Raw genomic sequence first — 25,578 nt, 5'->3', positions numbered from 1 at the left:
CGCGGGGCCGGCTCCGCTCCCTCCCTCCGCAGCGCCCAGCCTCGCTTCCGAGGGGGCGGCAGCGCCGGGCCCCGCCGCTCGGCCCCTTCCCTTCCCTTCCTCCCTTCCCCTCTCTCCTCTCCCCTTCCCCTCCCTTCCCCCGGCCCGCGGCGGCGCCGGCGTCCGGAGGAATTTGTGCCCCGGCTGGGCGCGGGAGGCGGCACCGCCGCCGGGAGGAGGAGGAGGAGGAGGAGGAGGAAGAGGGGGGGCAGCGAAGGCGGCTGCAGCGGGAGATGAGCCGCAGCGGGAGGACGGCGCGGTGCAGCCTCTGGCGGCGGGCAGCCCTGCCTCGGCGCCGCCGCTCCGCGCCCCTCTAGCCGGGGTGGGCTCTACCCAGCGCTGCGTGCACCGGCCCCGGCCCCGGAGAGCAGGGGGGGATCCGCTCCGGCGCCCAACAGCGGGATTTGGGGCTTCTCCCGGATCGAGGTCGCCGTCCTCGCGTCGGGCCGCGGCTCTGGCCCTCGCCGGGGAGGGCGGACCGGGGGGGTAACAATGGTGAAGTTTCTGGTGAGTTCTTGCTGCGCCCTGGCCGCCTCGGTGCTGCTCCGGCTCCGCCTCGGATCACGGTGAGGAGAAAATGAGCGAAGAGACGGCGGCTTCTAACAACGAGTAAGCCCCGCGCCGCGCGTGTCCGGGTGGCCGTGTGTCTGTCCGTATGTCTGTGTGCCTGGCCGTGCGCGTTCACGCGTGGCCGTGTCCACACTGCGCATTTCGCTGGCGGAGGTGGAAGCCCCGGGGCTGCCCTTTGTGAGGGAGCCCGGTGCGCGGGGGTGCCCAAACAGCGGGCTTCGGTGAAGGGGGAGAGGCCGGCGCAGGTAAGGAGGTTGCGGGCGGGGGGCTTGCAGCGCCCGGGGAGGTGCGGGCACGGCCCGGCCCCGCTAGCAGCCCACTGCTCGTAGACATTTCGCATGGAAACTAGTGTGTGGGAGCTTCATCCTGCAGGAAACTGCTCCTGAATTTTAATTGGATGAGTCAGGCAGTGTAAATACAGCTTAAACCTACCCTAAAGCCCTGCTTTTTTCTTTTTTCCTTATTTTTTTTTAATGAGCACTTGGGACTTCTTTTTTTAAAAGAGGAAGGGGACAGTTCAAGGATCTCTTAATATTTTTAACGTGACTGGTCTGGAGGAAATCCAGAGGAGAATGTGTATGCGTGCGGCTGTAGCCCAGTGCATGTAATGGCTTTAAAAAAAAAATAAATATGGGGGTAGGAGGGGGGAAATATTTGTCAGAAAACACGGGAGTTGTTTGTGGCCGTAAAAAACAAGCAGAAGGTATTTTGAAACTTTTGTTTTATGATTATTAAAAGAAAGTTGAGGTGCCTGGCTTCTCGCTGCCCGGCGGAGCTGCGCGGGGCGGCCCTCTTGTTATGAATGGTGCGGGGCAGCGCCCGGCCGCGGGCCGGGGGGAGCCGCTCCCCGCCGCAGGGGTCGGGCCCGAGGGGCGCCCCCCGTCCGCACTCCCCCCCTCCCATTTCCCCCTTCCCACCCGGCGCGGGGGCGGCGATGCCCGCGGGCGCGCCCCGGATCCCGGTAGGGCCGGGGTTGGGGTTGCTTTTGGGGTTGCTTTTGGGGTCGGGGCCGGGTTGGCGAGGCGAGGCGATGCGATGCGGGCCGCGCCGCTGCGGTGTCAGTGGGGCCGGCGCTGGAGCCGCCGCCGCCGCCATGTTTTCTTTTTTGTGAATCGCTCTCATTTGCATACCACAATCTCCATTCATAAAAAAAAAAAAATAATAAAAAATAATGGAAGGAAAAAAAAAAGAGAGCGGCGGCACCGGCGACCTGCAGCCAAGGGCTCCCCGCGAGGCGTGCGGGGCAGGCCCGCCGTGCCGAGGAGCAGCGGGCGGGCGGGCTGCGGGCGGCCGGGGCCGGGGGCTCGCCGGGCCCCGCGGCGCTGCCGCTCGGCGCCCGTTGACGCGGTGCTGTGGGAAAGCGCAGCTCGGGGAGGTGCCGCGAGCACGTGACCCGCTCCATTCATAAAATACCTGGCTGCCCATTCACAGCGCGCCGCAGTGCCGGCGCCCAGCGGGCTCCCGGCCCGGCCCGAGCGGGCGGACGGACGGATGGATGAACGGACGGACGGAAGGACAGCTCGCAGCCGTGAGGGGCTGGGGAGGGCCGCGGGGGGCTGCCCCCTGCCCCTGTTGTCCGAGGGAGGGCTGCCTCGGTAAATGCCCCCGCGGCGCATTCACCTCCCAGGACCGCCCGGCCCCGAGGAGCTCTGCTCGGAAACCCCCGGGCCTCCCCCTCCGGCAGCGCCACCCAAACGTGGAACAGTGAAAATCGACCTCGGTGTAGGGACGGGTTTCCGAGCCGATTTTTGAACCGGTTTTTGGTCGTTTGCTCTTTACTGAGCTCTGCTAACTCGTGTCTGCATGGGAGCAGCGCAGTGTGGAAGGCAGGCGGGCACACCTAACGAGGCGGCTGCAAACGTTGCCTGGAAGAAATGCAGGCGATGCTGGAGACTGCTACGTTGGTGGAGATCGGCAATGCAGCCCGTCCTGTGCTGTTTACTTTGAGAATTTGATGGCAGATCAGGTGTCAGCGCTTCTCCTGAACCTATACCTTCACAGAAAGCGCCTCTAAAATATCAGAATTACAGAGAGATGTTTTTAACGTGGCATAAGCTATCCAGAGGTCAAAATACTAACTTTGGCTTTAAATATTCTGAAATGTTCCTTCAAAAATAGTTGAATGTAATTCAGCGATGAAGGATCACTACGGCAGGCAGTGCAATGGTTTGATGCAACTGTTCTGCGGTTGCCCGTGTTAAAATGGTGATGTTCATCGCTCGTGAACACACTGTTTCATTATCTTAACGAATTATACTGAGGTGATCCTTAATTATACACTTGTGGAGTGGAGGAGGCTTTGTCATTATTGAGAGCTAAAAGAATACCTGAAAGGTTACTGATCACTTACTTAAAATGAGAAAAGAAAGCTCACATGCAGCATTTAGTTTGAGTTAATCCGGCGTTGCTGTATGTATATATGTATATATATATATGCTAAATGTATATAACCTAACAATGCATTATCAATAGCAGGGCGTTTTCTCACAGAACAGATATTTTTACTTCAGTTCTTAGACCATCAAAAGCAGCTCTAACTGGAGAGGAAAAAAAATATTTCTCAGTTTCCTTTGCTGTTTTGACAGCATTTCTGGCAAGGCCAGAGTTGTCGTTCCTCTTTGGTTGATTTTGCACGTAGCACAGACTGCCACTGTAAATGGAGGAGAAATATGACTGAAGCTCTAAATAAATCCTTTGTGGAAATAGGGCAGATCTACAAATTGAAATACAACGTATATTGAAAGTTCACTGTGTTTAATTGTATTGGTATAATTGATATCATCAATGGCCTTGATTTCATTAACAAATCTCTCAGCATGCAAGGGTGAATAGGGGTACTTTGCAACACATTCGTGTCATTGTGGCTACCAGGAATATTCTGGTAATTGAGCATTATTCTTTGTTTATAAAACTTGGCTTCATGGAGCGAGACATAAAGATTTGTGGTGTCTAGAAATTGACCTCAGTTAATAATATTAAATTCTCAATGTCTTTTAAGCTGTAATGTGTGGTGGGAAAGATTAATTAAAAAGCTGCAGTATGGACTATTTGGTTTCTTGTCGGCTGTGAGCACGTGGAAGGCAGCTGTATAAAATTCTGATTGCCATGGCTGAATCTTCTTCGTGGTGATTTTTTGATTGTTCTTGTAAAGATTTCATTGTGTTTGTCAGTTAGGTGTTAGTTAACTGAGAGTACTTCTATACCTTTCCAGATACATACCTGTATTTATTTCTTTTCCCTCGGTGATGTTCTGTGAGCAGTGTGGTCAGTGCGAACAGAATGTGGTGTTCACAGATGCCATTAGTTTTTAAATGAAGGAATTAGTAGGATGTGTGGCCTTGTGGGTCAATCTACTGTTCGTGCAAATTAACATAATAATGTCAAAGTAAGCAGATCAGCAGGCACTGTACACGATTCCTAATTTGATGGCAGATTTTATTGGTGTCTGGAAATGCTGCTGGGTTTCAGTGTTGGGTAAAACAGAAGAAATGTTATGTTATGTAGTGCCTATTCAGTAGGGATGAATGATGACAGGATTAAGATGGAGTCCGAGTTGCTCCATTGAAAAGTAGGAGCGCTGCTTGTTGACTTTCCTCTGGGGTGCAGGTGGCCCCTTCTCTTTCTGAGGGAATGCCTGTGCTCCTGAATTGAACCTTGAGGGGTTTTTATGTACTGATTCAGGCTGTCATATGTGAATCGTTCTGCTCCTCTGGTATAGGTAACCTCATGCTCATTTTCCTAGATAATTTAATTCTGGAGATGATAAATCAAAGAAACGCTGAGTATACACTAATGCTGTGCGCTTAACAACATCTAGATTATGGTGGTCTAAACAGCCTCACGTGTTGATTTGAAATAAAATTCTTGCCCTATTCATATATCTTCCTTGAATATTGATGAAGATACTGTTTATGTTTCATATGGGCTTCAGAATTCCTCGTAGTCCAAGCCCAAATGCTGAAAGATGAGCATGAGATCATATCTGAGACAGAGAAGCCATCTAGCTTGTTTTTATTAGTTCTGAAAGGATTTTAACATGTTTCAGCAGGCTAATTTTATTTCTGCTGCTGAGGGCATATACAGGCTTCAGAATTCTTCATCCCTTAATATAAGGAATTTGTGTTTTTTTAAAAAAAAAAAATGTTTGTTTTGGGGAAAGCATCTTCTAAACCACTCAGTTATATGATGAAATCATTGCAATTCAGATATATTTTCTTTTGTGGGGATGGCTCTTTATTTAGAGTCCCTGGGAGGCTCTTCCAGTTTTGTGAATGGCTTCTTGCTGTCTCTTTGGCTTTATGCTACGCAGTGCTATTCTGAAGGTGAAACTGAATTTACATATTACATAATCTGGAAGCCAAGACTTTATTTTTTTTTAAAAGGTTCAACTTAGCAACATTACTTGATTATTGTGGTACTGCATAAAATATGTTTTCTGTCTGTTTCAGCATAACTGGAGCCTGTGATTTTTGAATTTTGAAATGACAATTTTTTCCTTGTTTGTTTGTTTAAAATCTAATGTGCCTGAGCTGTTAAAATGGCAGTGACGGCATCAGTGTATGCTTCAAAAGTAAAGATATTTCTTGAAAGGAATATATCTTGACAGGATCAGAAGTCACAGGATTAAAGCCGAGGGCATTCCTGATGTTTTTAGGCTAAACACTGGCATTTTTCTTTTTTTGTTTGTTTAGCCATTCTTGTGAATATTTGGGAAAATCATATGCATTGATGATGACTTGATGGGATATGACAAACACCAGAAACAAAAAATACTATTCAGAATACTGATGCAAGTTGAAAAAGGAGACAACGGAAATACTTTTGTCAGTTTGGGTTTTTACCACTCTGATTCTGATATAAAAATGAAACAAAACAAAAAAACTATGATATGGTTTACAGCATACATTGTCTTAAACTGTATTTTCTGATGCTTAAATGTTTGCTTTCTCCATCTTACTGTTCTCCCCTGATTGAATGGTTTGCAGTTTCTTTAAAGGACCCAGAGAGCTTGCTGGGGGTTGCCATGTTGTTGAGGTTCCCTGTTTCTTTATGGGTGTTTTAAAAATGAACCATCTTTGTCTTTTTCCTCTCTGTTCACATGTTCAGTATTTAAGCAAACAGATTTAACTAGCATAGCTTGCACAGCTCCTGAACTGCTGGAATTGGTTGCAAACAAAAACTGAATGGATCTATTGTGGTTCCTCAAAATCTACTCCTCCTTTTCCTTGAAAATACTTGTTACTCTATCTGAAAGCTCTTCTAGTTGCAAAATATTTATTTAATGATTGGTGGCAATGTTTATATCTTTATTAAAGTATTTTATTTTGGAATATTTGTACCACGTATTTGCAAAATTTTTCTGTGCTTTGATATCTTGTTAGGGGTGTTCTCCACCCAGCCTTAGTATTCAGCAGAAATAATCTTCAGCAATACTACTTATTTAAAGGAAGGAAGAGAACCGGGTGCTCTTTTGGTATGTTGTATTAACCAATATTTCTAGACTTAAGGCAATCCATGCTTTTTTTTTTTAATTTACTTTTCCTATTCTTGGTAAGAGAATAGATCTTCTGCTGATGATTAAAATATGATGTCATAAAATCTGTTGGCTGGCACTACTCCATGTGCTTTTTTCATAAATGATGCAGTATCATGTCCTGTATGGTAACATATTTTACGGTATACAGTACCATGGTAAACATGGTATATCTCTCCTCCTCTTTGAATAGTATGTTATAGAACTCAGTCTCTAAGACTATGGTGGTTTTGAACAGCACCTACTTGTAAGAACTGAGCAGACATTTTATGTGCATGTTTGCACATCTTTTCCAGCTTATCTTATTCATTATGCTCATGCTGATATTTCTTGTATGAGTTTGTTGAGAAAGTACTTTCTTTTATATTCTCTGTTATATTCACTGTTCTTCTATTTGTGACAAGAAAGTAATTTTTTAAAAAGCAAAAAAAAAAAAAATTTAGATATGCTGATAGACAGAAAATATGCATTTAAGTGTTTTTTAGTACTGAAACTTATTATAAATGTTCCTCTAATTAAATAATAGCAGACTTGTTGCACACTGCAATCCATAATTCCCACTGCTCCAACTTAAAGCGGGCAAAGAATAAAATCCCAGTGCAGTCATGATAAATACATCTACGTAAGGAGCTCACACGCATTTTTGTCTCCAAGAATTCACTGTCGTGATAGTAAATACTTCAAACAAGGAAAATATGCCATGGATATGAACACAAGTTTGGTAACAGCAATGCAGAACAGAGCATAAGAAAATACTTTTCTAATATGTGCTGCATGAGAATTGCCCAAATGTATGCCACCAAAACATCTAAACCATGTTAAAAACGAGGTGGCAAGTTATTCGCCCCCCCAGATTCTTGTGGTTGAAAAATATGACCAGTGTTGCATGGGATACTTTTGCTGGGTGAGGAAGTCCTGTAATCCATGCTTCTACTACGAGTCAAACACTTCACCTGCTCAGGAGCCTTACAGACATGATGTGAGCCATTTCGCTTGAATGGTTTGTGAGAGCAGGCTTCCTTAAAGTCTATGGAAGGTCTTTTTCTGGACTTTTTAAAATTATTTTTTAAGAAAAAAACTTACATCTTCCCCAAGAAGGTCTGACCACTGTTGCGAAACGCTCTTTTTCTTTGACGTGCAATGACAGGTTGCGACACTGACAGAAGTTTGTCGAAGCAAGAATGAAAGTGAGTTATTTCAGTTTTAGTGAAGTCAAACGCTGTCAATAAATGAGTGTAATGATAAGAAGTATCAGGAATTTCATTAATAAAACAAATACTGAAAACTAGGGTGCAGTTTATTAAAAATTGCCACTGAAACTGATTGTCTAAGCTAATTAAAAGCAGAATTGGCAAGAGAGAGCTCTCGGTGAAGGCTCCTGTCTGCAGTTTTTTTCTTTCAGAAACTGCAGAACTGTTTTGGTGAAGTGGTATAAAGCTTGAGGGCAGAAGTGACTTCTCTCTTTAACCTTTTGAAAAGATTAAATAAGGGTAGTGAAAGGTGGGAGTACAGAGACTGCTCTGATGTAGGAATTTTTATGTAGCTTCCTCGAAACTTGTCAGCCTCTCAGACGTGACAAAGTGCTCAGTGCCCTCAGGTACTTCTCTTCCCGAGCATGGCATGCTTGGTCTGGCTCCCCGTACAGCACGCCATAACGTGAAGCCTGCGATTGAGGCCAATATCTGCTGAGCTTGGAAGAGGAACGTGGTTTTGAAAGGTGTAGAGACTAAATCAGGAGTGAGAGTTGGGTCCCATGCCTCTAAAATAGGAAAATCTGTTTGTTTGTTTCTAGGTGAGTGGCTGACCTTATGTACCAAATTTCTATGTTTTTGAGCTCTAATTCCTGTTGCTAATCCCTGGTCTGTACTCCTTTTAAGAACAAGAAAAATTGGAACTTCCTTTGTAGGGTAAATTTTACAGTAGCACAGTTTGTCCCTCTTCAGGGGCAATTATCTATCTCATTACAAATATCACTTGTAGTTTGAGTGCTGCTGATCTGTGCTGTGGATGTCGTGGAAAAAAAAAATCTGTCTTCAGTCTTGCAAAATTAAAAAAAAAAAAAAGTAGAAGTTCTTTTATTACTGGTTCCAGTATTATATAATGGGTGTGCTAAGAGAATGCAAAGTTGTAAAATGAAATGCTTGAGAATTTCCAAGCTTCCAAACAGAAATTGTGCAATTATAATCCACGTGGCCAAGGGGTATGAATTTGATGATTTTGATAATGAGACAGAGGCAGCACTGTAATCACACGGCCTGGGTTCTGCTCTCAAACCTTCACATTAGGAAACACCCATTTTCCCTTTTTTCAGCTCCTTGCCTCACTTGTTGCTCATCCTGTGTCAGGAATGAGGGCAGCACCTTCTGACTGAGCACAGGTAGTTCTTTGTCATTGAGGACTGCATCCTAATAAGGGTGCAAATTCCATAACTACTAATAATGAGAAGTAAAGCAATGTTCCTCTAATAGGCTTGTTAGATTTTTTTGTTTGGTTGTTTCTCCAGTTTCGTCTGGTTTTAGTCTTTAATCTTCACATTTCAGCAATGGGAGTATTTCAGATGTTGGTAATATTACTGTAATTCTATCCAGATTCGTTGCATGTTTCTTGTATCCCTTCTGCTAGCGTGATTTTCTTAATCCTTATCTGAAAGATGGGTTTCTCTTGGTTTTGTTGGTTTGGTTTGTTTTTTCCCCTGTTTGGAAACTCTCTCTATGAGAAGTTATTTGAGAGAGTAATATATTATGTTGAACTTGCCTTCTGCTTTGCTTCTTCCAAGGCAGTAACGACATCTGTTAGCAGAAGTCATGACACCGGCAGCTATGTATGCCTTGCGTGTTAGCCATGGTGCCAGTTAGGCTGCTGACACGTATGGGCACATGTGCTGCAGGGGCACCCACAGCCACTACCATCGGCGTTGGGCTGATCCCTAGCACGCTACCCGTGTGCTCTCTGTATCTGTGCAAACGGGCAGCTCCAGCTCAAAATATCTCCCGTTGTCTTAGCTGCGTGCAGCTTGAAGCATCCTTTCCCAGAGCCCCCGTAGCACCTTAAAACGCACTTTGTTTCCATGGCAATGGGGAAGCATCTTGCATGTCGGCAGCCCTGCGTCAGGTAATGGAGGGCCTGCAGAAGGCGACCCAGCGTCTCCCAGGGGCCTGCTATGGGAGCCACCCAGGTCTCACAGGGAGAGCAGGTGCTGCTCGGCCTACAGGGCCTCCGTGGGGCGGAGGGGACCGCTTCAAAACGAGGTCAGAAGCTCAAGCCGTGTTGCCTTACTGCATGCTTTTAAGCACCTTGTGTCATGGGCTTAGGGCGCTCTGGAGGGGTTACAGTGCCAACAGGCTTGTGCACGCGTGTTGCTGGTGTGTTTGTCACCAGTGCGTGAGCAGGTTTGGTTTTTGGTGAGCTCCTTTGGTTTCCAGAGCAGGAGTTTGCTACCTTGATTTCTCTCTTATAGCTGCCTAGTCCGGCAAAGGAAGAATGTGTCCACATTTATCCCCCTGAAGCAAGGCAGAAAATGTGAACTCTTCATTTATTACTCCAAATCTGGATGAAGAACAGGTCTAGTAAAGGAAGATCTTCCAGAATAAGACATGAATTTAGTAGTAGTTTAGTACAGTGTTATTTCCTGTTGGTGTGCTTTCATTCTCCTTCTGAAGTAAGTTGTGGTTAACTAGGGGAAAGCTGATATGCTCTTTTACCTGAGGAGAGGAGCTTTTCAGGTTCTTCTCTTCAGGCCTTTCCTTCTATGCTATGCCTATTCAAGCTCTAGTTCGGGTGGTTTTCTTATTTTGTTTTTGTTTTGCCTTAGACATCTTGTTATTTGCGGGTGTGGGGTTGTTGTTGTTGTTGTTCCTTGGGTTTTGTTTTCATTTCCTCCTAAAAGTGGCATATCTTTCTGGGTTTTGAAGTGGTGAGGTCGTTTTGGTTTTTGTTTTTTCTTGGACACTCTGGGACAGCACAAACAGAACCCAAATAAAAACATGTGTTTCCTTTGTTGTAGAAAGACAAAATGCTTCCCACAGGCTGTGAGTGATGTGTATAGAATTGTGTGTAGCCTCGCTTCTGAACAAAATCTATAGATTAAACTCTTGGAATAACTAGAAAGAAGCTTATTGAATCTGTTACTGTTTCAGCTGTTTTTTTAGGCGAGAGCAATTGCTGGGAGGTACAGGATTGGCTTTTCTGTCTTTTGGCATATCTGTGCTGCATGAGCTTGATCCTCACCACTGAAGATAAAAGGGAAGTAAAAGCTTTAAAGTAATGTTTGGTCTTCGTGCTTCTTCCAACTTGTGGGCGTGAACAATGAGCTTTGATCGACATACCATCCCACATAAGGCACGATGATCCAAATCTCTGCCATGTGCCTCAGGAAGAGATTATTTCAGTAGAGAAGTTACAAGAGAGATTCTGTGTAACCTTTACGTGTCAAAGGAAGGAAGGAGTGTCATTTCTCAAGGGCCAGAGTAATTTTGACCAACTATTTTCTAAGGTTGCTTCCCTGTTTGTTTCTCAGGCAGTGAGAGCAATATTTGGGGGTGGGAGCTGAGTACTCTTAAAACATTCTGAAGAAATATTTAATTGTTTATAGAAGTGAAAGATTGCTCTAAATCGTTATGCTCTTTATTATCTTGCATTTGCTGAAGTGTAGAAATTGCCAGATAAGATGCACAAAACCACAGTCTGAGTGTTAAACCAAGTTTTCTTAGTGGTTGTCTCCTTAGGAAGTGTTGGTTTTGTTTTAGATAATTCAAAGCTGAGAAACGTCACTGGTCTGGGATAACAAGAACATAATCCTAATAATAATAACACACATCTGTGATTCAAGTTAGTTTAACTTAATTCTCAAGCTTCAGTGTCCAGGATACAAAACAGTAATTCACTGTTTTCCACCCTAAAGTAAAAAAATTAAGAATGTAAATATTCTGTACAATAGCACAAAAACACAAGGAGGCAATATGCCTCCTTTCGTAAACATTACTTAAAAAAAAAAAATAAAATATTGCAAGGTTACATCCTGGGGCAGATTGGTATATTTAGGTTACCAATCTTGCTACCAAATGGTTACCAAACAGTGCTAGTAAGCCTTTCATTAGGAAAATAGAGTATATGTGTCAAGGAAGATTATAATCTTCTTGTTTGCTAATTTAAAGGAGGATTGAAATAATAGTGAAAGTCACTACAGCTTAAATCAATCACATTTTTCAGCTACTGGTAACTTCAAGAGTTAGTTATCTTCACCTTCTGAAGCCCATATATTGTCTTGGACACCAAAGCCAGAAAAGAAACCAGCAAGGAGCTGAGATGCCAGTCAGTGCCTCCAGTGGTATCTGAGCATTTTAGGGGAGGGTTGTTTATACATGCCTTTACTTTTTGTGAAGTTGAAGGTTTACTTTTTTGGCAGTGTACAAAATATTTGAAATTTATCAGAGGTAAATGTAGCATCTTTGGCAGAGCGCAGATTTCATGCTATCTGCACTGAGTGTAACCCTGTAGTAACATGACCTGTTTTCTGCTTTTTTTTTCCTTGTCTCAATTATAGTTAGACATATTTACAGTGGAGAAAGCATAACTGTCATTTCCCAGTTTTAGCATAAGCATCTATGATCTAGGGTGTATTTGAGAGGACTTCTTTTTGTATGCTCCCTTATTTTCCTGTATTATCAAAAAGGTATATTTTATTCTAAAGAAATGTTGTCTTAACAGTTAAATTGAAAGGTGCCATTCAAGCTTTTATCATTGACTAGGAAAATCAGTTTGTATCATATTTTCAGTTAGGATGCAAATTTTGTTGTCTTTATTTACACGGGAAAATTGTTCTTTAGAAGACTTTCTGCTTTCCTCTGCCATGAGTTTTGTCAGAGAATGCTTCTTTGGAATATATCCTTTGGCAATAACAGTGTTGGTCTAAAAGTAGCAAGTTCTCTTAGTCTAACCTTTTCTTGGTGCATTACTTCAGTACATCTCAGGAAGTTCAGATTGATACTTCTCAAGGTTAATGTTGGCAGGTAGTATTTGTATGCCTTCAACCTCCACAGAGAGCATGATCAGAAATTGTTCTAATGTGTCAGTGGAAGTAGGCAGGATTATATATTACCTCTGTATCTTTTTTGTTTTTTTCCTAATGACAAAACTTCTGTTCATTAATCTCCAGTTTTGTGAACTCCATTACATACCATGTTCTTAACAAATGAAAATGTTCTGGGTGTGGTTTATTAATTTCAATCCATAGCCTTGCAGTGGCACTTCACAAATCTAGTTGTTGAGGCTGCTACCAAGTGAGGTTCCAAGATCCACAGGAGATGAGCCGAATTTAATGTTCATGGTAGCATTTGAGAGTGCATGAATTTATCTGTCTGTAATTCTGAAGGTCTGGAAGTTGATATTCCTCTGTAAAGCTATGCAGAACAGGGGTATTCACAAGCAAATCTGCATAATTATGATGTGTAGTTTTTTGTTTTTGTGTTAAGAGGTGTTAATCTGAACTTCTTTTTAAAAGCCTTTCCCAAATAGTATGAAGTTTTGTAGTTGTATGACTGATAGGTGCTAGAGGTGGGTTTGTTTTATTGGGTTTTGATAGACTATTTACATAATTTGAAATACTTAACTCTTCAGAATGCTGTTTTTTTTTTAATCCTTTCTGTCAACCTGGGAAGTATTTCAATATAAGGTAAAGTTACGTAAGTACACAAGCCCTTTAAAATAGAAATAAAAAGAATTCCATTAATACCCAGCATTTCACCAATGCTGACAAATCGTTTTCACTGAATAAACAGCACTGGTGCTGTCATTTTGACACACAAAATAACTTTGCCTCTATGTAGTTAATAGCCACCTCTTAAAGCATCTAAAGCAAATTTACAGTTGAGATTAGTTAATGAGGGAGAGTGGGAGTAGATTTATTTGAAATCCACTGAACTTAACTGCTCACTTGTTTGCTTTTTAATGGTAAAGCAGATCTATGGTTTGAAACAGTTTGGGGAAGTTTTTGTGACAAAGAAGGCGATGGTCAGAACTACCTTAAAGCTGGAAAGGGGTCAGCTAAAACTTTTCCTCTCTGGGTTTTAACATTGCTTAGAAATGACACTGGAAATCTCCCTTTGAAAATGTTCGAGAAACTTGATACCCGAGATATTGAAGCCACTCAGAGAGAGACTATGTGCCTGAAGCATTCAAAGGACATTACAAAACAGTAAAATATAGCACTAAATCATTGTTATTTTAAGATGTTAATGCTTTACATAAAAATATAAGAATTGCTGTAAAGGATCTGACAAAAATTCTTGTTGACATCCTTTCTCTGACTTTTCCCACTTGCTATATGTGGTTAAATTCCATGCATATCTGTTTCCTCATCAGGATGGATTATATTATTTGTTCCTTGATTCCTTGTTGGAAAATTTTACCTTGTGGTTGTCTGGTGGTACTTCATTTTTGCTTTAGTAGCAGTCTAGCTTTAGATGGCTTATCTGTTCTCAGAGTAAATGTTGTGTTCTCAGGCATTTGGAAGTTGAAGTAAGCTGAAATTGCTATGCCGGATCATTCAGTTTCAGTCTCTTGGTACACTTAGTTTGCTGTTCATGTTTGTGTATTAGAACTTCAAATTAGATTTGTATCTAAACGGATTGTTTCAGAGCATTGTGTATTGCATGGGTATTTCTTTTCTTGTGAAACAGTTTGTTTCACAAGAACCACGTGAATCAGGTGATGAGATGAAACAGCAGTGTTTCCAGTAGCTACACAAGGTTCAAGGGGAAAACTTATCAATTCAGGTTTTGTTAGGAAATGCGTTGCATTTATGTTCATGTCAGTGTCAACAGCTTGCTTTCTGATGTAAAGTAATATCCTACTAGGAGAAGAAAGGGAATTGACAGTACTGGCGCTCTTGGGCTTTGGCCTTGAACGAGCACCTCCTGAAGTGGGAAGGGGACTTCAGTGCCCTCTCCTTCAGTCTCCAGGGCAGTCAGGGCTGGCTCATGAGTACTTCCAAGCTGCTTTGTTTCTACCTCAGCTATCAGAAGGGCAGTTTCATTATGTTTCCAAGACTGTACGTGCTTATCATCAGATCTAATCTACTTTCTGAGATGCAGCTTCACACTAGATATGTAGTCGGAGGTGTAACGAAAAGGCTTCTAGATTCTAAAAGTTAAATATTATCCGTATTTATTTCTGTGTTCCATAGGTCAGTCTGTCATTTTTGTACCTGAAACAAAATGTATTTAATAGAAATTGATTGAATGCAAGGAATTTCTGTTTGTTTGGGCCAAAGCAGTACAAACTGTAAATGTGAAATTGTATTTGTTTATGATAGCTGCCAAGTATTTTAAATTACTTTTTTCCCCTTGTTGCTGTTAGTGTTGTTGAACTTCTTATAGGCAGTTTCTCAGAAGTAAATTATACCACTGCTGTTCTTGCTGCACACAATGCTTTCTCAGCTGTAAAATCTCAAAGATGTATCGTTAGCAAAACTGTCTCATTTTTATCAAGGTGGGATTAAAGAAAGGAAGGTATCTTATGGAAAAAAAATGGAGTGAAGCAGGGGAAAAATGGCAGGACGAGTAAATGTGCTGTAAGAGCTACCTGTGTCTACAAAGCATATTAATTCCTCTCCCTTTCTTAGAGCTGGGCCCCCTGCCAGAGAGGTCTCAGCCCCAGCTGGGGCTGGTGGGAGCGGTGCTGCCTGCGGGAGGTGATGGATGCCCCGCGCGCAATTCTCGGTGGCATTGGCAGTCACCAAAGCTCCCTTTCTTTGCTCGAGTTTATCCCTACTGGAAGTTAAAATGAAAGGCAAAAGAGACAGGAAGACAATGCTGAAAAGATGAAAAAGACTGACAAGTAAGGAGAGAAATCTAAGGCCTAGCTTTAGGTATGCATTTAAAAGTCAATTAGGCAAACTACCAGCATTAGGTTTCTAAAATTATTTCGGATGCCTGTCTCGCTATTTGAAAGCTCTTCTTGTAGCAGATTTTTAAGCTTTTTCATTGAAGTATAGTACAGCGAACATTAGAGTCCTTTATTAAGACTGTTTCTCGTATTGAGTTATTGCCCTGTCACCCAGTGCATTAGGTTCTAGAGAAATACCTAGTAAACCCCACTGCTTAATTGATGTGCTGTTTGGAAGCTATAGATAGTTTGTCTAAGAACTGCTTCCAGTCCTACCGGTAGTATCCATGGCACTCGTAAGAAGGCATTTCTAGGCATTTTTTATAGGCTTTATTCATTAGCTTTCTTGCTACTTTAAAAGAATGCCCATACGCTATTCTGAGATTTTAAAGAAAATGCAAAGAGAAGTTTAAATGTCTCTGTGGGCTCTGCAGCTGCCATTCTGTATATGACGAGTGACAGGCTTCACCAGAGCTCCTGTTTCTGAAGGCAGGAGACCACGATTCTGAAACACGTTATAGCGGTGTTATTTATATCCTGCCAAAAGCAATTATCCTGCAAGGCTTATAAATATGTGTTAGCATTTGTGTGTGTGATAAACTCTGTAGACTTCCACAGAGATCTGTAGGTCTACTCAGACTGATATATTTAAATTTTTGCAGGACTGAAGCCCAAATACTTGCATAAAAAGATGTTTCTAGTGCAGGCATATGCTGATTATTCAATAGAGAGTGTGGCAGAAGTCTTTCTTTGGGACGGGTCTTTCATGATTAGGCTTATTATTATACCAAGGTAAAGAGTTTTTACATTTAACAGCATTTGATAAAAGTTGTTTTTAAGAAATATGGTTTGATCCACGAGGATCTTTCCAACAACTTCTAAGCTTTAAGAGCCCTTATCTGTCCAAGAACCCTATTTTTAATTCCTGTGAATCCTGTACGTCCCCACGAAGATTTTTATTTTTTTACTCCTTAAAAGTGCCTTCAGTAGGCTACTTTAAGCCCTAAAAGTGGTCTTGTTCTGCACTGTGTCTTTTCGTCACCCTGTGACAGAAAATGAGCTCCACTGTTGGAGGAAAAGGCCTGTGCTTCGGATCTCGGCTACCAAATAGAGCAGCATTCCTGTTCACCCCACAGCTGCTGTTACTGTTTCATTCTGCAACTGCTAGAGGATGGGCAAGTAACCATCCTCATATGAGACAAAAATATAACTCCATTAGTCAGCTGGCGTGGGTTGTTGAAGCAGAAATGCAGGCAGTATTTTCTCCTGGTGGAGAAAAATCCATCACATCCTATTAAAGTTGCCATTAGCTGACTATGGGGGAATGTACATTTCCTGAATCCGTGATTGCCTGTTCTCCTTACTTTGATGGCTGTCTACTTTAAAACTTGTAATTTAGTCATAACTATTATAAGATCATGTTACATCTCTGGGGTTAAATCTATTTGACATATAATCTGTCTGAGAAAAGCCCTTAAGAAATAATGGTGCTTGACACTAACTGAACCTTAAATTATTGTGGCGTGAATTAGAGAAACTTGTTTCTAAAGAGGTTTGAGCTTTCTGAATTCTATATCACCCTGTTGGACTTCTGCATTTTTAACACTTTAATTTTAACTTTTAGACTACTTAATATTTTAACTCATTGCTGTTAAACATCAATTTCAAGCTTTCTTTTGGAGTTTTTTTTAACAGTTGTCTTCTGAACATTGGAAATTTAACAGGCTAGTGACATCTTCAATGTCTACTTGCCAGTGTTAAATTTAAGGCTTAAGTGAGGGAGAGTTAACACCCTTAAGCTTTTTCACAGTAGCATTTGAACCTTTTAAGTTTTTGGATTTAATCTTTGTAATTCACAACTATAACAAAAAGCAAAACCAAGAAAATAAAAAGGTTCCTTCTTTTCATTGCTGCTTATCATCTACAAGAAAATTATTTTTCTTTGTTATTCTGGAAGTAGCAATCTTTAGTCATGGCTACAGGAGTGTTACAGTAAATCATTTGCATCTTTAGGGCAAGTACAGCTGTGGTTAGGTTTCCTCTTAGTTTGGGGTTCAATTTTGTTAAAATCTTAGCCACATGATTTCTTATCTCTCTGTCCTTTTTTTTATGAACTGTGCACAGACAGAAATGTTTGAATTTCTTAATTTCCAGAGGGATAAATATTTAACCTTAATGTAGAGTGGATGGTATTAATATAACAAGTGTCACGGATCTGTGATTGCACTTTACAGATGTACTAACACCTGTAAATTAAAGGCAGAACAGTGTCAGTCGTACCGTGTAAGGCCCGTGTCTGTCTCTATATTGTGTACAACATTAAAGCTGAAGAAGAAATGAAGCAATGGCAAGCTATAGTCAAGCTTCAATTCTTATTGTAGTTATATTTTATTTTAGACAGACCCCAGGTGTATATCCAGCTAGTTGGCAGTCACCTGTCTCGGTGTGGGTTTTTTGCCCATTACCCTTAGGCTGCTTTTGGTTTGCTCACCTCTCCCCATGATAAATTTGCTTCTTGTTCTCAATAAGCTATCTATATGATATTAAAGAAGTTCAGAACATGATACTGAACAGTAAAGTCAAAGTAAGAAAATTAGATTATTGTGTTATGCAAATATAATTTAATTACTTAATGACTCTACAAGTTTAATTCAACTCTTCATTAAAAAGTAAAAATTGTGCAGTTCCAGCTGAGGGAGCTATTTTCTGGCAAGTCAGCTTCCTGCATGTTCATTTAAGTAATGCTTGCTAAAACTTGATATGGCAAGGTAGACAAAGTTTTGTACCATTTTACTCAAAATAGTTGGTTGCCACACTAAAAACTGTTGTAAAATTTAATTATTACTTTGTAAGATTGAAAATCAAGTCTCCATAACAGTCTTTTTAACTTTAAAGAAAAGGAAATGAGCAAGATCCTATTCCATTGTATTTGATCCCATAACCCTGTTTTACGAAAGAGCTAAATACAACTTCACATATGCAAAAGTTGTGCCCTTGTGAGATGCCTACCTGTTCTTGTTGAGCACGGGTAATGGGATTTCTCCTGAGGTCCTGTGACTGAGGGTTGGTTTTTATTGGATTTTTGCACGTTGGTGTTCAATAAAATGTTTAAAATCCATCCTGATGTGTTTCTGGTTAGCCTGTCTCAGTCTATCAGGTTCCAGGCAGCGACAGATTACTCTTCTCAGCTTTCAACCTTTCCCTTCAGCTTTACTTTCTTGTGAGTAGGATCGTCCTCTGCATGTGTTGCTCATTAAACAGGCACTGGTTTTCATTTAATACAGTAATTTTCCTCAAGTCAGAGCCTTCCTGTGTGCTGAATTATGCATCCTAGTCTTCGTTTTTTCTCTAGCTACTCCAAGTTGCATATAGGTAGCTGGCTAGTTTTGTGTACAAGGGAGAGAAAACCTGGAGCGTGCTGTAAATGTCAGTAATGTCAGCTGTAAATGTAGAAGTGTGAAGGTGTGTGTGTGGATATGGGCAAGTGTCTTGCTGTCCTAAAGAATTCTGGAAGCAAAACATTACCTTGATCAATGGGCAGAATTTAGGAACTGGTCTGTGTGGATGCAGAAATGTGAGCGCTTGGTATCTGTAGCTCTCTCTTATCTGGATCTCTTTGGATTGGGCTGCTAGGGAGCTTGTTTTGCCTAGTACAAATTGAAAGAGATTGCCATATGGTCTGGTATAGTTCATGTACACAACTGTGATCCAGTAGAGGAAAGGCAAACTCCCTACCCCCCTACTGCTGTTTCAGAGAGGAACAGACAGGAGGAAGTAGGAGTGAGAACAGATTTCTGGATAGATTGGTAGGCAGCGGGGTGAATTCTTAGCACTTCCCACCAGAAGTTTATTCTAATAGCGTCGGTTCTTAACTGTGTAGCTGCTGATCAGGAAGCTGGAATGTAAGGATCAAGAACAAATGAATAAACAGGCTTGTAGGGCTTGTTTCAAGTCAGAATGGTAAAAGAATTTACTTCATATTCTGAAGCAATGCTGCGGTGCTTTCAGCCTTTAGCTTGACTTTTTTTTTAAAGTGCAACTGAACGTTAGCACTAATAGATATATCTGGAAAACGCTGTTGTAGCAGTGTACTGGCTGAATGAGATTTGGCTAAGATGCACACCTGATGGTGGAAGTGTGTGCATAGTACAGCCACATTGATTGAAATAGGTCACATGTAAGAGGAAATTTTTCTTGTTTTCTGGGCCTTTTAAAGGAAAGGGGTAATTTTGAGCAGCTTTCCAGTACTATATAGGAGGAACAGATGGATTTTTGTTAGACACCGTGCTACTCCATTGGTCATCAGCTTCAGATTGATTTAAACCAGAGTTAAAGCAGTTTAAAGGAAAGGGCGCTGCGCGAGAACCATTTAGAATTAAAATTTATATATGGAATAGAGAACAACTTTTATGTCTTTCCTCTGGATTAAAGGTGAATTTATATAAATGCAAAAATAATAACAATAACATAAGCTTTTAAATCTGTAAATCTGCATTTCTCATGATGAAACTTTGGGCTTCATTTTGGGCTGCCTCTGAAAGGGAGAGTTACCTTTGTTTGCATTCGCCAACACTGCCTTTGCCTTAGATCTGAGGAGAATGACTGCAGGTGATTTGGGGCACTGATCTGTCAAAGCAATGTTTTTGGGTTGTTGGATTTTCTGCTTAGGTTGCGCAACCAGCTCTCTTCACCGTTGCATAATAGTTTGAGCTAACACAAAGGAAGTAGCAGAATTGTGCCCTGAGACTGAGGGAGGAGAAAGGGTAGGGATTCGTTCAGGCTGGATTTAGGTGAGCAGGTTTAGTTGCCTTCCTATTATCCCACAAGATCAGATAATTTTTGCTGCAAACCTACAAATGCTGAATCACTGGTAGAACTCTGTGTATATGACTGTTTAGACAACTCCTATGAATAAAATCTTACAATTAATCGGGAGGTCTGAAAATGAGAGTTGTATATATCATTTATGTGCTCTGCATGGTCTTCTGTACTCCTACTGTATGACTATTCAATGGAGCATCGCCCTTTAATTTGTCTCATGGAGATGCATCGTCTGTCTGTGTCAAAATGCTTGCATCAGTATAATCTGGAAGCTGTTTTTCTTCTGAGTGCCAGTGTACTGGAACTCAGTGTTAAAAGCTTGAAATTCATGAGGTTTGTATTTCCTTGCATTCTCAACAAATACTGAATAACCTTCTGTAAATAATGATCCTTATTAAAGGATGAATACATGAAAACCCTTCAAGTTTTGCAGCTACTTTTTTCCTCTTTTGAGGAGAGGAGATTTGTATTTCCTCTCCCTTATGTGCCTGGCATAATAATGCAGGAGCACAAACTAAAGAAGTGGTAACAAGCAGCAGTAGTTCATGATGCCAATAACACTGCAGTTTGGAAAATATGTTGTACCACTGAATTAACCAGTCTCAATTAAAATGTAAAGAATCTCCACTACAAATTGTTCATTACTGGTATAGTCATCTTTATCTTTTTTTATCCCTTAAAATGAATAAATGTTTTCTAGCAAAAAGGTCAGTTGTCAAATCAAATTTTCTAGGTTGTTCTTAAAGGCTACTTTTCTATTTTAAAACTTTTTTTGTTGTTTTAAAGGATATTAAAGGATATTTCCTCTAATGATCATGATTGTAAAATGCATCAGTGAAGATGAGCTGGTGAATCACTTCAAACAAATCATATTTGTATGTTAAACTTTATTCAAAATGCTGGTTGCCATAATTCCTTTCCATTAAAAAGATCCAGACTTGGTATTCTTAAGCTTTGCTAAGCCATTACAGTTTGGATCCAGACTTCTGAATTTGTACAGTAAGGCTACAAACTTTAGTATTAATTTACTGTAACATTATTAAGAGTATAATTTTGGTTTTAATCTGCAGCAAGATAGTGCTTATTTCTTTTATCACCTTGTTGAAAATACTGTTTTAGGTGGATCAGTTATATCAAAATTTAAAGTTACAAGCATGTTAGATGTGCTTGTAATTGATTCTCATATTGTGATGTATTTTCAGTTGTATTTCTCAAAAATTGTGGTTTGTTTGCCTCTCAGTTTTCACCACATTGTGGGATAAACTTTTTGCAGTGTTCAGAAGATCCGTTTTCTGTGCTACCAGAGCTAATCCCCTTGCATCATCTGGAATCAAGAGGGCTTTCCTTTGTGTATTCAGTCCTTACATAAAGGAAACTCAGTCTGTTTTGTTAGCGTGTAAACTGGGATTTACTAAATACCAAAAAACTTCTGGCAGTAAGAATTTAGAGAAAGAAAATGTATGTTTCTTGGGAGGAAGAAAACTATTCATAACTGCCTTACACATTTGGTGCTCATCATTCCACATGCATGAAGCCAGAAAAGGGAACATTTAAGATTTAAGTTATGTTGATACTGCAGAAAGAGATCGAATGTGCCAAAATTTATGACTTAAATCTTAAATATCCATATTGCTAGTTGTGGATTAATCTCAAAATCCGTACATAATGCAGAGAAACAGCCAAGCTCTGACTGGGCTGTAATGGGACTGCCCCATCCTTTCCTGATCCAAACAGGTTTATGTGAATGAGCTTGGCAGCAGTTGCTAAATGTGAAGCAAGCTCTCATACACGTTTAGGCTCTGCCATGGAACTCGTGTGGACTATATCTTCTGTTTTCAGAACCATTTTGAGCAGTTACAAGACAGCCTTGAGACCAGAAATCAGTCACTTACTGATTAAGATTGGATAATTGTTCTGGACTGAAGTTATCCTTTCGATTCACATCAGCATGCTGGTGTTGATCACTGCCTACTTGCAGAAGCAGTGAAGAAAGTGCATGGCAAGAATAAACTATCAGGACAGGAGAAGAGTATAGAGAGGCTGCTACTTCTGGCAACAGTACTAAATCATTTTACTTTAAGTGCTTGTGATAACAGCAGTTTTAGTGCAGGTATGAAGGGGGCCCTGGACCTGTTGGTAGAAGATAGTGGAGAACTATCAGCAATATTGAAACACTTTCTGAAATCAGGCTGCAGAAAGTGGTTACAAGAGATAATTCTGACTGCTGTCATTTTCATCATTATGTTTACTTGCTGTATAAATGCATCTTAACCTTTCTTCCCATTCAGTCATTATTCCTAGCAGTTTTCCACCTATGTTATTTAAAAAGATTAACATGATACAGCTCTAGATTGTAATAGGACAGCTTGTATTTTCTGGAAAGGATTTAATCCATATGCACTTAAAAATTTAAATTTCAGTGCTTCACTTTTTCCCCTTTTTTCTGGAATCAATTTAAAACAATTTTTACTGGTTTAGATTTAGCTACAAATTTTATACTTCCCTTTTAATGCAGAAGATATCAGTACATCATAGAAAGCCACTGCACACAAATTGCATGCTGAACAAGGATATGGTTTGTGATTATGTTTCTCCCACACATGGGAGGGATATAGGTACCACATACATATATACACAGACGCACGATTAGTGTTTGTGCTGCATACATTGAAGAAGGGCATCCAGTTTTTCCTCATTTCTCTGCTTCTTGTTTGGGAAAAAGGGATGCTGTTTGTGTTTGTTTTTTAATTTACTTGGAAGGGAAGAATTTACGCAAGCAGTATTCCCTACCACCACCCCCAACCCCGATCTCTTCATGTAACTGACTTTTGAAACATCTATTACTTCATTTTTGTTACTTGAGTTCTGGCATTTTTAGCTCCCCTTTCTTCCCCTTAAATAACTCTTGGGCAATTTTTTCTTTTTTGCGCTTCCTAAAGAAACAACTGTGTCAGCTGTTTTTCTTTAAACATCAGCTTTTCATGTGGAATAGTCAATACTGGTTTTTACTAAGTCTTCTGTGAAAATGCCTCAAATAGATGGTTGCATTGAGTACAAGTCGCACAACACTTCCCAGTCAACATACAGACAAAGAAAATAAGTAGGAGCTACTTTAGTCATAGGTAGTTAACAATGCGGAGTGGTGGTTCTAGAACCCTTAAACACAAACCAGCATTTCTCTCTTGATTTTTCTTTCAGTCAATAAGCTTAAAGATAATAACAATAAAAAACAAGTCTTTAATAAGACTTGCAGGAGGGGTTAAAAATTACAGCCAAATGAATTCTGTCTAGGAATTACTGTATGACTAGGGAGTATTCTTTTATCCATTCAAACACAATAATTTTTTCGTCATTTGTGCAACCAAATTCAAGAAGCAGACTCCTCAAAAACCCACATCCACCATGACAAGCTCAGATGAGATGAATGCATTCTTACTCTTGGGTTGTGAACAAACTCTAGGGAGTTCTCAGATGAACTTTTATAATACAGTCGGTCATTTAAGCTCAAATCCCTAGATAGGGAATTCTGTGTAGCTTTAAATATATATATATATATATATATATATATATATATATATATATATTTCTTAACATCACTGAAAAAGTACTTGTTATGTGTTATTGGTTGTTTGACCTCATTTTTTCAGGTTGCTTAATAAAATGCTGATTACTTTTCTTTAGCTAGTAAAGCAGTTAATGACTTCTGGCTTATTGGGATTATTCAGACAGTCTCATTGCAGATAAAAGTACTCAGTCTAATTTTTTAATAAGAGAAAATTATTTGTAATTCATACTGTTTTTCCTATTAGATCTTGTGCTTGGCATATAAGCAGAGAAGGCCCTTTTCTTGCTAGAAGAGCAGAAGTTTGTAGCAAAAAATAAAGATGAAATTGGTAGTTTACCAAATTCAGATTTCTGTTCCTTGAATTTCAGCTTCACCATCCATGTTTGTCCATTCTGCCAGTCTGTTTTCTCCTTATATTTATTGAATACATATTCTTTTCTTCTGTCTCTCTAAGCAGGAGTCTTTAATTCTCTGTTCGTATTTCTTCAGATATGCAGTCAGGATTCACTGTTAGCAGTTCTGTTAAATACAAGCCCACAAATATTTGTGGAATGGCTCAGTATATATCTCACTACATTGACTTAGTAATTTTTTTCAGATTTATGCTTTATACTACTTTGCTATTTAATCATACTGTATTTTATGTAACAGAAATGGCAGATAGTTGTACTTAAAACATTTTTAGGGTGGATTGCCATCTGTATTGTCCAGTAAAACTGTGCAACACAGATGTCAGCTGCACAAAAATCTGCCTAATTGTTCTGATGTGCCATTTTTGTCTCTTAAATCGACTGGAGCAGAAGGACTTCTTCTTTATTCCTCCTTTGGATTCTGCTGTCTAACAATTGTTTTGAGCTTTCATTATGGCCTGCTGCACTTGCCTCCTTGATACACCAATCATAGATTTTGTGCAGCTTCCGTTAACTATGTCCAGCACCCTTTTCACCACTTCCTCCTTATGGTGAAGTCCTACCCCAGGCCCATAACTTCTAATGGCATTAATGGTTGTGAAAAGTTCAAAGAGGAAGCAACAAGATGTTATCACAACACTAAATCATCTCATGATCTCAGTGTTGTAACCTTTTGTTTAGGACCTTGTTGTTGCCAAAACAAGGAAAATCTAGCTTAGGGACCCATTTTCAGTTGCTGAGTAGACTTTGAGAGATTCAGTGATTATTGTAGGAGTTCTCAGGACTAGATATTATTTATGAAGTGTGAATGTATTCTTATTTTGATATGTTATATATTTTCAGGGGAAAACACATGCATGACTTGTAACCAATGACCCAGAAAAAGAATACAAGCTTTTAAACCTCTGGAACAGCAGCAAATAATACAACTTAAATAGTCTTCCTTTTGAACTGAGAGGCCTTTAGTTATTTTGCTGCTTGTTGTGTTCATGCATGAACTATGTATTCATTATGTATTGCTTTCTGTAGAAACTCATGAACACTGTAGTTGGAGTAGGGAATGCAGTTACAACAGGATTTGATTTTTTTTTTTTTTCCAATGCTCTGTTAACATTCCGATGTTCTCTGACCTTAGGACTTGTGAATCACTTCTGTGCTTGAGACTGCTGGCTAAGGATACTAATTATTACTGAGATTATCAAACGTAGATCATACAGTTACATATTGGCTAAGTAAATCACAGTGTTCATTCTGAAGTATTGCAAATATGAAGGGGCACATTGTTAAAACATTTTGTATAATCTTGTTAAACTCGTTTCCTCTCCTTTGATGGATTATTGTAACAGAAGTCTTCGCGTTTGTCTTTCACTTATTTGTCTCAGTTCGTCTCTCCCTCTTGTGTGTCTTTGGAGGGGGGAAAATACAAAAAAAAAAAAAAAAGACTGATTCAGACTGCAAAGTGTGGCGCTGCATAGCAGGGGCGTGGTAGCTTGCTTTCAATCGCTGAACAGAAACTCTTAAAATAGAGCTGGAAGTTCACAAGTTATCACCCTTTAAACTGTGTTGGTATTTTCTTATTTACTCTGGTTATGGTGCTATTTGTTAAACATTTTGCAGTTTGGCTTCTATTCTTTCTGATTTGTTAGTGTGGATATTTATGATTTGTCCACTTGTTTCTGTTTGAAACATAATTTTGGAAGCCTATTTTTTTGTCATCTTACATTTAAAAAAAAAAAGCTTTAGTGATTTTTTTGCAA

The 25,578-nt window shown here is 40.3% G+C and overlaps 1 protein-coding gene across 5 annotated transcripts in view; it reads left to right on the top strand.

Moving 5' to 3' along the window:
- Positions 1-203: 203 nt before the first annotated feature.
- Positions 204-25,578, top strand: part of SPRED1 (sprouty related EVH1 domain containing 1) — a 57,523-nt gene continuing 32,148 nt past the window's right edge. Inside the window, exon 1 of one of the 5 annotated variants that reach the window (XM_040557847.1) lies at positions 204-648. In XM_040557847.1, coding sequence (XP_040413781.1) covers positions 617-648 — 32 coding nt within the window. In that variant the 5' untranslated portion in view covers positions 204-616. Of the gene's footprint in view, positions 649-2,085; positions 2,205-2,225; positions 2,675-3,699; positions 3,735-25,578 lie in introns of those variants that run through there. The other 4 variants (XM_040557846.1, XM_040557850.1, XM_040557851.1 and 1 more) reach the window with 4 other exon arrangements.

The sequence above is a fragment of the Cygnus olor genome, chromosome 5, assembly GCF_009769625.2.
Source record: "Cygnus olor isolate bCygOlo1 chromosome 5, bCygOlo1.pri.v2, whole genome shotgun sequence".
In the NCBI taxonomy this organism is placed as follows: domain Eukaryota; kingdom Metazoa; phylum Chordata; class Aves; order Anseriformes; family Anatidae; genus Cygnus; species Cygnus olor.
Note: the sequence above shows the minus strand (reverse complement) of the source record. Positions and strands in the feature narration are given on the sequence as shown.